We start from the raw sequence: 10,558 nt of genomic DNA on the forward strand, positions 1-10,558 counted from the left end.
CTCTCTCTCTCAGTTACAGTAATCCTCTTGTCACTCTGGTGAACCGTTTCAGTTCTTTCACCTGGCAAACAAGCTAATCCCCTCAATGAGAGAAAATGCTCAGATAAGAGAATCGTTAAAAACAAGCAGGGGAATACGGCCTAGGACTTAAGGGAGGGTTTTGGGAGGTTAACTGAAGGGTGGAGGATAGTCCTTGACTAATTAGGAGTGTCTTCTTAAAACACCCTACTGGTGTCTGTTTAGTGGTCCTGCTAGGAGTCTCCCCTGCCCCAGCCACTCTTCTACCTGAGAGCTTTAATCCAAAAGCAAACCCTGTAAGTAGCAGAGACAACACCAAAGACAACAGTTCCTCCCTCTCCGTATGTCCACCCCTCGCTCCCTTTGTAGGGGCTGTTTGAACATGCTGAGAAGTGGCGACAAATTACACGGACAGGGTCACTTATTATCAGAGCAGCACTCAAGTTTGACACATCCAAAACAAACAGTGGATTTGTCAAAGTGCTGGTGATCATGTGCCCTAGACACATCAATAGAAGACTGCTGTTATGGCGATGTAGAAGATAACGCTTTTCAAATAACCAAACAGATCTGCTTTCTGGGTTTGGGATATAGGGAGGCTTATCCAGACAGTGTCCCCTTTTTCACCTCATCCAAGCCTAATTAGATTAGATTAGATTAGATTAGATTAGATTAGATTAGATTAGATTGGATTAGATTAGATTTAACTTTATTGTCATCGCAGTACAATACAACGAAATGCAGTTTAGCGTCCAACCAAAAGTGCAAATCGTGATATAAGAACATGATATAGAAATAAAACAAGGATGATATTTGTGATAGGTAGCTATGTAATATCCAGTATGGCTGTGGGGCACATAATCCTAGTAACAAGGCTGAGTATAAATATCTGCTCTAGAATGTCTCATGTAGATCGGCCTCATTGTCGTGGTGAGGGACATCAAACACCAGGACGTGGGCCAAAGCCAAAATAACACCCAGTATGAGAACAGAGCCATATTACCCACAAGGACCTGAGGGTTGGTGAGGTCATGCTTCTGCAGCTAGGGGTCATGGGGGGGCAGTGGTTGCCACGGAAATGGCGTGCCCTGCTGGATAATAGTTGGCGCGAAACACATGGATGTCGGCACTGACGGAGGAGGAGGAAGCTGCTCCGTCTAATTCCACTGGCTTCTATTACAGACGTCGGCTAAACCCGACCCCAAAAGAACACACAGACTATTTTCCTCGAGCGACGGGAATCTCAGAGTAGGATACAGGCTTAGACCGGACCGAAGGGAAATCTGTGATAAGCCAAAGGGAAAGATCGCTGACGGGATATCAAGCATTATGTCAAACATGGCTACGGTGTCTACTACAGATAGTATCACTATCTGACTGTCTACAGGAGAGTGTAAAGGTGCCTGTCGGTGAGACAGACTTTCCACTCAGATTCTCTAACGCACCACCACGCATGTTAGGAGGGCCATTGTATAATAAGTCATGTGTTACAGCACATGTCATGGAAGAAGAGTATGAGAAGAGTACCTGGACCCTTTGGCCCCTAGTCACTGTTTCTGTTTTGATTTGGTTGTTTTCTGTTTTGTCTGTCTGACCATTTCCTGCAGAATGGTAAAGCGTCCTTGGGTTTTATGAAAGGCGCTATATAAATCCAAGTTAGTATTATTATTATTATTATTATTATTAAGAGTCTGGTGGAGGTGGAAATCGTAAATCCATTCCAAGCTTCACAATGAGCCCATCCTCCCCTATTCTACCTCCTCCAGCCTCTCCTGGTGTACAGCGCCGCTCCCAAGCAGCTGGAAAAAGCGCTCTGTGGGGAGACTACCCTATAACCTAAATTACTAGAGCTCTTTCCATCCCTGTTGTTGTTTGGGCGCCCTTTAATGTGAACACTATAAAAAGAGTGGGAGAGAAAACGACAGCCAAGCCTGAAGTGGCTGAGGGCTAGCCCCAAACTTTAATTTAGCAGCAAGGCGCCAATTTGTTCCAAGTTTTTTATCCCGAGATACAAAACCTCACTCTGACACTTCGGCTCCTCGGTGACTGCAAAAGGAAAAATCTGAACTAACACATTTATTTTCTCAGCCGAGAAACTGTCAAGTTTGTGTCAAGAGTTCACAATAACATCCTCCATTTTGGGTTTGTACAGTCCGACAGCGCTACGGTATGTTACATCTTTCTTTTCCATCCCTCAGAGGAGTTTCAACTGGTGGGTTTGGTTTTATTGCATTTATATCAAAAATTAAAGATTCGCTGGTCAGGACAGAGAGAGAGAGAGACATAGAGAGAGAAAGAGAGAGACATAGAGAGAGAAAAAGAGAGACAGAGAGAGAGAGAGACAGAGAGAGACAGAGAGAGAGCGAGACAGAGAGAGAGACAGAGACAGAGAGAGAGAGATAGAGAGACAGAGAGAGAGAGAGAGACAGCGAGAGAGAGAGTGAGAGAGACAGAGAGAGAGATACAGAGAGACAGAGAGAGAGACAGAGAGACAGAGAGACAGAGAGACAGAGAGAGAGAGAGAGAGAGAGAGAGAGAGAGAGAGACAGAGAGAGACAGAGAGAGACAGAGAAAGAGAGAGAGAGAGACAGAGAGACATAGGGCCCAGTACAGTAGAGTAAAGTGTTGGTGCCACAGACCAGTGTAGTCGGTGCTGACAGCTGCGTCGGGGAGGGCCAGTCACAGGAGTGTGACAGTGTGGCCAGGCAGGACAGGCCGGGGCACGTCTGACTGGCTGGATTACCCAGAATCCCCCGGCATACAGGATTCTCTTACTGAGACAGTGTCAGAAACAGGTTATCTTTAAGAGGATTATTTCCATACGGTCAACTTAAAGGTTTGTGTGTGTGTGTGTGTGTGTGTGTGTGTGCGTGTGTGTGTGTGTGAGCATGCGTGCATATGTGTGTGTGTGTGTGTGTGTGTGTGTGTGTGTGTGTGTCTGTGCGTGTGTGTGTGTCTGTGTGCGTGTGTGTGTGTGTGTGTGTGTGTGTCTGTGCGTGTGTGTGTGTGTCTGTGTGTGTGTGTGTGTGTGTGTGTGTGCGTGTGTGTGTGTGTGTGTCTAGATCTGAATCTCTCCCCCTCCAGCCATCCCCTGTCCCCTGCAGCCACGCTAAGGTGGATTATCCACCACCACACAGGCCCCCTAATTAAGAGCTTGACTGGTACCAACCCAGGCAGATGCTTAAGATGTCTTGGGAAGAAACCACCAATCTGCTGCCCCCCCCCCCCCCACATTCATCTGTCAAGCCAGATTAGGATGTATTAAGTACCCAGACTCCCTCCAACCCTCCAACCTGCCTGCGTTTGGGAAGTGGAGGGGGGGGTCCAGTGTGCCACTGGGGGGGTAGGCGGTGAAATCAGTGGTGACGGCAGCAAATAACTTAGAGTGCTGCCTGTCTGCCCTCCCCCCTGCCCCCCCTGCCCCCATATTCCCCTAAAACATGTAATCCTGTCTGTACCATAAGCTGATGGGGGGCTTCAGCTGTCTGCATGGGGAGCAGAGAGAGACCACCACTAAGATTTGGGCTTTCAAAGAGACGGCACATTAAATCGAACATAAGGGGGGTTCCTACTCCTACCCCCCTACCCCCCTAGCCCTCTGGATCTGAGTCCTCCTACCTTGTAAAAACCAAAGAGCCGTAGGAGTGGCTGCAGATGGGATGGGTCCGTCAGGAGCTATAAAGCCCGGAGAGAGAGTGACCCGGGCTGACCGTGGACTCTCTCTCCTGCACTCCAATCACACCACCCCCTCTTCTTCTCAATCACACACCCCCGCCCCCCCCCACCCCTCTTCTCCTTCTACGAGGTGCTGCTGTGAGAACAAGACTACAAACACATTGTTGTTCCCTCCCTGTACACACACAGGGCTGCTGTCTGTCTGTCTGTCTGCTGCTGGAAACAGAGCAGGCAGGGGCGACGACCACATCACAGAGGAGACGTCAACCACACTCAAAGGGGGCGGCACACACACACACACACACACACACACACACATCCCAGACTCCCCATCTCCACCGACCTCTTCGACTCATAAACAGTTGTGGAACAGTAGTGGAACACCCCCCGGGCCCATCTGAGAGACGCTGCGGCCCCGTCAGGTTTGAGTTATGAGTCGTAGACGACCCGACCCACTGCCAGAGCAGCCAGAGCAGCCAGAGCAGGCGGGTGGGTCGGCCCCAGCCCCGTTCCCAGCCTGCCTCCGCTCCCGGAGGTTTGGGGCGAGCCGTGTCAGTTGGCACCCTGCGCCTCCCCCGCCACCTCAGGAACACATCCTTTGAGTGTGTCCACACGTGGGTTTGGCTGCCCTGCCTGACTAAAAACAGATCACCCGCCGTGTGTGTTTACTGAGCCAGGGAGAGCAGAATGTGGAGGTTGCAGAAATTATAAGTGTGTGTTGCTCTCTCTTCCCAGCATGCATTTAGATTGAACACGGAGCGGCCCCGAAATTACAGAGGGCCTAACAAGAGGGAGGGAAACGGATATTCAAAACACATTTTCGGGGAGTTTTTTTTTTTTTACGCCGGTCTAAATTTGTTTAAGGCAAGGATGGAAAAGGATGGGTGCATATTTGGTTTTTGGAGTTCTAATTCCAGTGGGAAAAAAATACATCTTCTTTTTACAAGGCCATCTGATATTCCAACAACAAGGTGTGTTTCCCTGTCCTTCTAACAATGTAAATGAGGGTTGTTTTCATACAGTAAACCCGGACCAGTAGCATTGAGACCTAAACATCCCTCCAGAAATCGACTGCATCAGTTCAAGTTGCTTTAATTAGTCTCTGTCCCAGGGCTGGCTCCCCTTGTAAAGTGGCCACGTCTGGTTGAAACGGCACATATAAACATATAAAGAATATTGGCAGTAAATAACATGACTTTTGAAATTACAACAATCAAATCCAGAACAAAACATCTGGTACAAGCCGTCAACAAAGGCGGTGGGTTTTCCTCCTCCTCTGCAGCGGTAACCAGCGTCTTGGAGAGAGCAGATGTGGATAATGAACTGCAGTTTGCGTAGTTCGCAGCGATTGTTTGTGTGTGTATGTGTGTGTGTGTGTGTGTGTGTGTGTGTGTGTGTGTGTGTACGCGTGCCTCTGTGTGTGTATATGTGTGTGTGTATGTGTGTGTGTGCGTGCGTCCGTGCGTGCGCGCGCGTGTGTGTGTGTGTGTGCGCGTGCGTCCGTGCATGCGCATGTGTGTGTGTGTGTGTGTGTGCGTCCGTGTGTGTGTGTGTGAGTGTGTGTGTGTGTGTGCCTTCCTGTGTGCACTAGTGTACACTGAGGGACAATGCAGCAGTGATACGTACAGCTCTGCTATAGCGGCTGTGAAAAGGACCTTCTGATGGCAGAGCCTGGAAGCTACGGCTAAACGAACGCAGCCACAGTCTGCTGTGTGTCCACTCTCCTCTGACACCTAACCACACAGGCTCTGCAGTCTGCCCCTCCCTCCCCCCCCCATCCCTCCCCCCCCGCTCCCTCCCTCCCTCCCTCTCTCACCCTAGAACCACTTCAGATGACGATGGGAGAAATATGGGAGTCAATGGGCACCTGACCTAAGGGGAGTAGAGGGAGACCGAGAGAGAAACAGGGAGCAGAAAAGAAGGGAGTGGGTATGAGAGAAAAGGGAAGAGGGAGGCTGGGAGACCCTGTGTTCCAGAGCTGCTGTGTTGTCCTCTGTACAGATCCATCATACTTGGTCTCACAAAGCACAAAGGCAGAGAGAGAGGGAGGAGGGGGGAGGCTGTGGAGAGGGAGGAGGGGGGAGGAGAGGGGAGGCTGTGGAGAGGGAGGAGGGGGGAGGAGAGGGGAGGCTGTGGAGAGGGAGGAGGGGAGAGGACGGGGGAGGCTGTGGAGAGGGTGGTGGGGGGATAGCATCCAGGATGCTGGAGTCAGCTAGAAAACTGTTTTATTCACTATTTGATTCAGGATCTCTCTCTCTCTCTCTCTCTCTCTCTCTCTCTCTCTCTCTCTCTCCCCCCCCTCTCCCCCTCTCTCTCCCTCTGAGGGTCCGCTGCAAATGCTGCATAATGCATCTGCCCGGCAGTCAGGTGCAGTGGAGGGACCCCCTCTGCACCACATGCTCTCCATGCAACCCCCCCCCCCCCTCACGAGGGTTAGCCAACGCTGCTGCATTGAACTCCCGGCTACAGCCTCTTCCTTCCCTCTCTCTAGTGCTCCCCTCTCCCCCTCTCCCCCCTGTCACCACACTGTAAGTGCTCCCCAGCCACACTGTTTTCAAGCTGAGAGATGAAGATTCAACTTGATAACTCAATAACTTCATATGCATAGTATTCTCAGCAGCTCTGCGCCAGAAGCACATGATGGAAGGCAGCAGGAGCCACAAAAAAACAACACAATTGACTTTTGTTTTCCAGTCCGTTAGCGAAGTGTTTGTCTGGAAGTGAGAGGACCCGGGTGTGATTTGTGATTTGTTAAGAGTACAAACCGTTACCCCTGCCCTATCTTTCAGAGAATACAGAGGATGTGGAGGTTTAAGATGCCTGGATAGTGATTGAGCGGTGCTTAGAGATGCTAAGATTAGATATGCTACTGTACATCAACACATTCCTGGCACACGCAGAGACAGCCTATAAAGCCTGAGCTCTCCCAGTGAGATAAGATCATTTAGCAGCTTCAGGCTTTCTCCCTGTTGAATGTCCCCCCCTGTGATATCTCGGTTACAGGAACTGCAATAGGGAGTCAAACCTGTACATTTTGTTCTGTTTGAATGGTTTATTGGATTAGCAGTAGTAGCCTAAAGGTCCATCAATGTGAGTGTGTTTACAATAATGTGCTTATCTTGATGCAACAGCGAGCTAGACTTGTGTAATTAGACATCTATACAGAGTATATCGTGATGTTAAATGAATGCATATGATCAAGTCAGTGAGTGAGTGCGACAGCATCTTTTGACAGTATGTCCTAGCCATGAACAGACTCCTCTCTTCTTGCTGCAGCAGGATGTTTAACCCCCTCCGTGCTGAGTAAGTCCTGCGCGTGATATGCGCGAACACTATAGCCCAATCACCTCCAGAGAACACAATGTGGGTCCACATGGTTTGCGTAATTACGCGCGCAGCTTTTATGCAAGGATTTAATAAGGACCAACGACAAAATAACACATTTCAAAATCTAACGCATAACATTAATTACAATTTTAAAAAAATCGATTAATGCATTAATCTGATCCTAAATTACTTTAATTGGGCTATATAAGAGACTGATTGAAATGACTATAATAGGACATTTCAATGCCATTACCAATCTGAATGGGCTGATAATTGTCTATGTTATTATCAAATGTTTAAACACCTCAATATGTTACATACAGTCGCATTACTTGATAGCAGCTCATTGTAAAATGCAATTCTTGTCCCAGAATAAAATGCTGGAGTTTAACGGTGGTATTCCAGCACCGACTATGGGTGTAATAAAAAAACGTTTGTACAAAAAAAACAACGGGTCTAGTTTCTATGGAAACGTGGTGGTCCGATTTGATCAGGGATAGATTAAAGTGTAGTAATACGATTAGTTATCAATTATTCAAAAGAGTTTTCAAGTATTGCTTTAATAGTATAGCATCAAAAAAACGCCAGCAGGGAAATCACTCTACACACAGGCTATATACACTCTTCTAAAGTGCCTCATATTTTCATGGATATTCTCACATCTGACAAGAAAGTTATTGGTGTCATAAACAGACCGACACGTCCATGACCATGACCATGAATGAGAATAATTGACTGAAGCGCAGCAGCTTTTGAGTGGGCTACAATGCCAGCAGACCACTTTAGATAAGGCTTGTTTTCTGGGCTGGTGCAACTCGTAGACACTAGAAAGAGGGCTTGTCTTGCTGTCAAATTAAAAAATATTGAAGCAACGACCTAGATCAATATAACCATTATATATCTCATGGCCACTCCGTTGACGAGCTGGAAATGGACCATCGGACGTGTTGTGGCACCTTAATTATAACATAAGAGATCACCTTAATTATAACATAAGAGATCAACCTTAATTATAACACAAGAGATCACCTTAATTATAACATCAGAGATCAACTCAAAGTCGGAGATCAACGCGCGTCAGTTTCAGGTACAGGCTGAGTGAGGGTTGTTAATTGATCTATGATTATTCAATACAGTGACAATCAATATCTTCCTTCCTACAAGATACCACACTGGTGTCGAGGGGCATGATTTAATTAAAATCACCGATCACCCAACAGAAACTCCATAGAATAGCTATAACACAATTATTTGTCACACACGTTGAATGGCCACTGCGCCGTGGGCAATCCAGTCATTGTTCAATTGTCCTCATCGGAGAGCATCGCTGACTCCAGAGGCGCACATTAATAAAGGTCTCTTAAAGTCAACACTGATTCTAAATGATTTGTATAGTATAGTATAGTGGCTAGTGTACATAGCCTTTATTTATGTAAACCAGCTCTTTTCCCTTCTTGTTTTTAGTTGTTTTTCTTCCTAGCACCAGGGGAGCCCCCCCTCCCAAATTGCGTTGTATGGTACCTGTACTATATCAATGACAATAAAGACCATTCATTCATTCATTCATTCAAATGTAGGCTATAGGCTATAGTCTATTCATTCAATAAATGGTGGTGTCTTAACACCAGTAGGCTAAACACATGCACGTTCCCACTGGCGAGGGTCCCTCACCGGGGTAGAAAACATCAATTTAGGATAAACAAAGAGGTATGTTGGGTGGTCTTACCTGCTACTGTGTATCTGTCCATATAATTGAGCACATTTCCAAAACTGAGAATCCCGGCGGCGGCCGTGGGGGACCGGCATCTGAGCAGCGCGTCTCGGAATTTCTGTCCCGGCTTGCAGGGGTGGAGGTCCGGGCTGGGTTTGACCGCTGATGGACTCATGCTGCCGGACAGTGTGTGGACCTCATCCGAACTGCCCTCGATGATCTCGCACCCGTCGCTCTCCACGCACATCTTGGGACACGACAGATCCAGCGCAAAGGAGAATCAGGCTCAGCCACCCAACACAGGACACAGGAGACGGGATATTAATAAATGGATATGGCCACAAATTCCCAACTGCGATTAGATGGATCGCTGTGAAAGATGAAAGATCGCGTTTAAAAATGTGTGTGTGAAGTGTTTAAGATAGTCGCTCCGACCCGGGTCATATGTTACCAGCACAGTGACGGACTGACGGGCTTTTGCGCTCCTTAGGTTTTCTCCTCCGTGCCGTGGAGTCCTAGTGGCGGGGGTGTGACCTGCCTGCCTGGCTGGAACAACGAACTCCGCCCCTCAAGTCCCGCAAGCAAAATAATGATGGAACTGGCACCTGATCTATGGAGAGAATGCGGGGAATTGCAATTTGAGTGTGGTGCATATGGAGGACCAAGTCTGTCAAAATGAACAATACATATATAGACACATAAATGAATGTATGAACAAATAAATGAATGAATACACACAGTATAACGAAATACATTTCTATATTTATTTATTCTTTTCCACATTTATTCTTTCTTTTCCACATTGTTTTCCACATTCATTGAAAGAATGAATGCGTAAAAGAATACATAAATATAGAAATGTATTTCGTTATACTGTGTATTCATTCATTTATTTGTTCATACATTCATTTATGTGTCTATATATTTATTGTTCATTTTGACAGACTTGGTCCTCCATAGGTGCATGCCACAAAAATGTTTGCCAGTGACACTCGGCGCGTCCGCGATTACGCGCGACAGTTTTGGTCTGTTTCGGACATGATGTTATTTTTAGGGGAGCGCCGGTGACAACAACGGGGAACGGGCGAGATCATCGCGTGACACAGGACAGGTTCCACCGAGAGAGACTGTTCGGGACGTTTCATTCATTTAAAAGGTGCAAAGAGATGAGTCCAACGTGGAGCACACACACGCACAGCATTTTCGCAGCCCGTGTTGCGTCTGTATGGGTGACCGTTACTTCGGAAACACACCGCTAATGATTATTGCCCATATGCACACTACAACTTGTTCTATCCTACGAACAGCAAGCCCGGATTATCCATATATTGCATCGGGTGAACGCCCTGGGGCACCAGCCAATGGGGGGGCACCAAATTATTCGGACAATGAATAGACCTTTAAAATATTTTGGGCACATTTTTAAAATATAGGCTATATTTACTGGAAGACATCCACACAGGTACAAAACTAACGGTTATATTTCGGCTATCGTGTATAAAAAGATAAATAATTGCGAGTTCGGTGTAAGTGCCCCCCCCCCCAGTCACAGACAAGTGCGCGATGACGCAGTGCCGCCAAACTATCAACGAAGAAATCAAAATGTACAGGCGACAACTGAGTGGCTCTGCCAAGCGAAAAATTAAGCAAGGCAAAGACTCCAGACATACGGCCACTCTTAAAAATGTCCCAACAATTGGGATTTTTTTTATTTCACCTAGGCCTAAAATTAGCACCGAAGTTAACAGTGTGGGGGGGGGGGGGGGCAGCAGAGCGAGCGAGGGAGCGAGCCCATTCACAGCCACACTGGAGCAAGTCTTGCTGAAT

The 10,558-nt window shown here is 47.4% G+C and overlaps 1 protein-coding gene across 1 annotated transcript in view; it reads right to left on the reverse strand.

The window, feature by feature from the left end:
* Nucleotides 1-9,175, reverse strand: part of spns2 (SPNS lysolipid transporter 2, sphingosine-1-phosphate) — an 80,617-nt gene extending 71,442 nt beyond the window's left edge. Inside the window, exon 1 of the mRNA XM_080550144.1 lies at nt 8,747-9,175. Coding sequence (XP_080406270.1) covers nt 8,747-8,978 — 232 coding nt within the window. The 5' untranslated portion in view covers nt 8,979-9,175. The remainder of the gene's footprint in view (nt 1-8,746) is intronic.
* Nucleotides 9,176-10,558: the final 1,383 nt, after the last annotated feature.

This window comes from Nansenia antarctica, assembly GCF_963989245.1.
Source record: "Nansenia antarctica genome assembly, chromosome: 20".
Lineage (NCBI taxonomy): Eukaryota > Metazoa > Chordata > Actinopteri > Argentiniformes > Microstomatidae > Nansenia > Nansenia antarctica.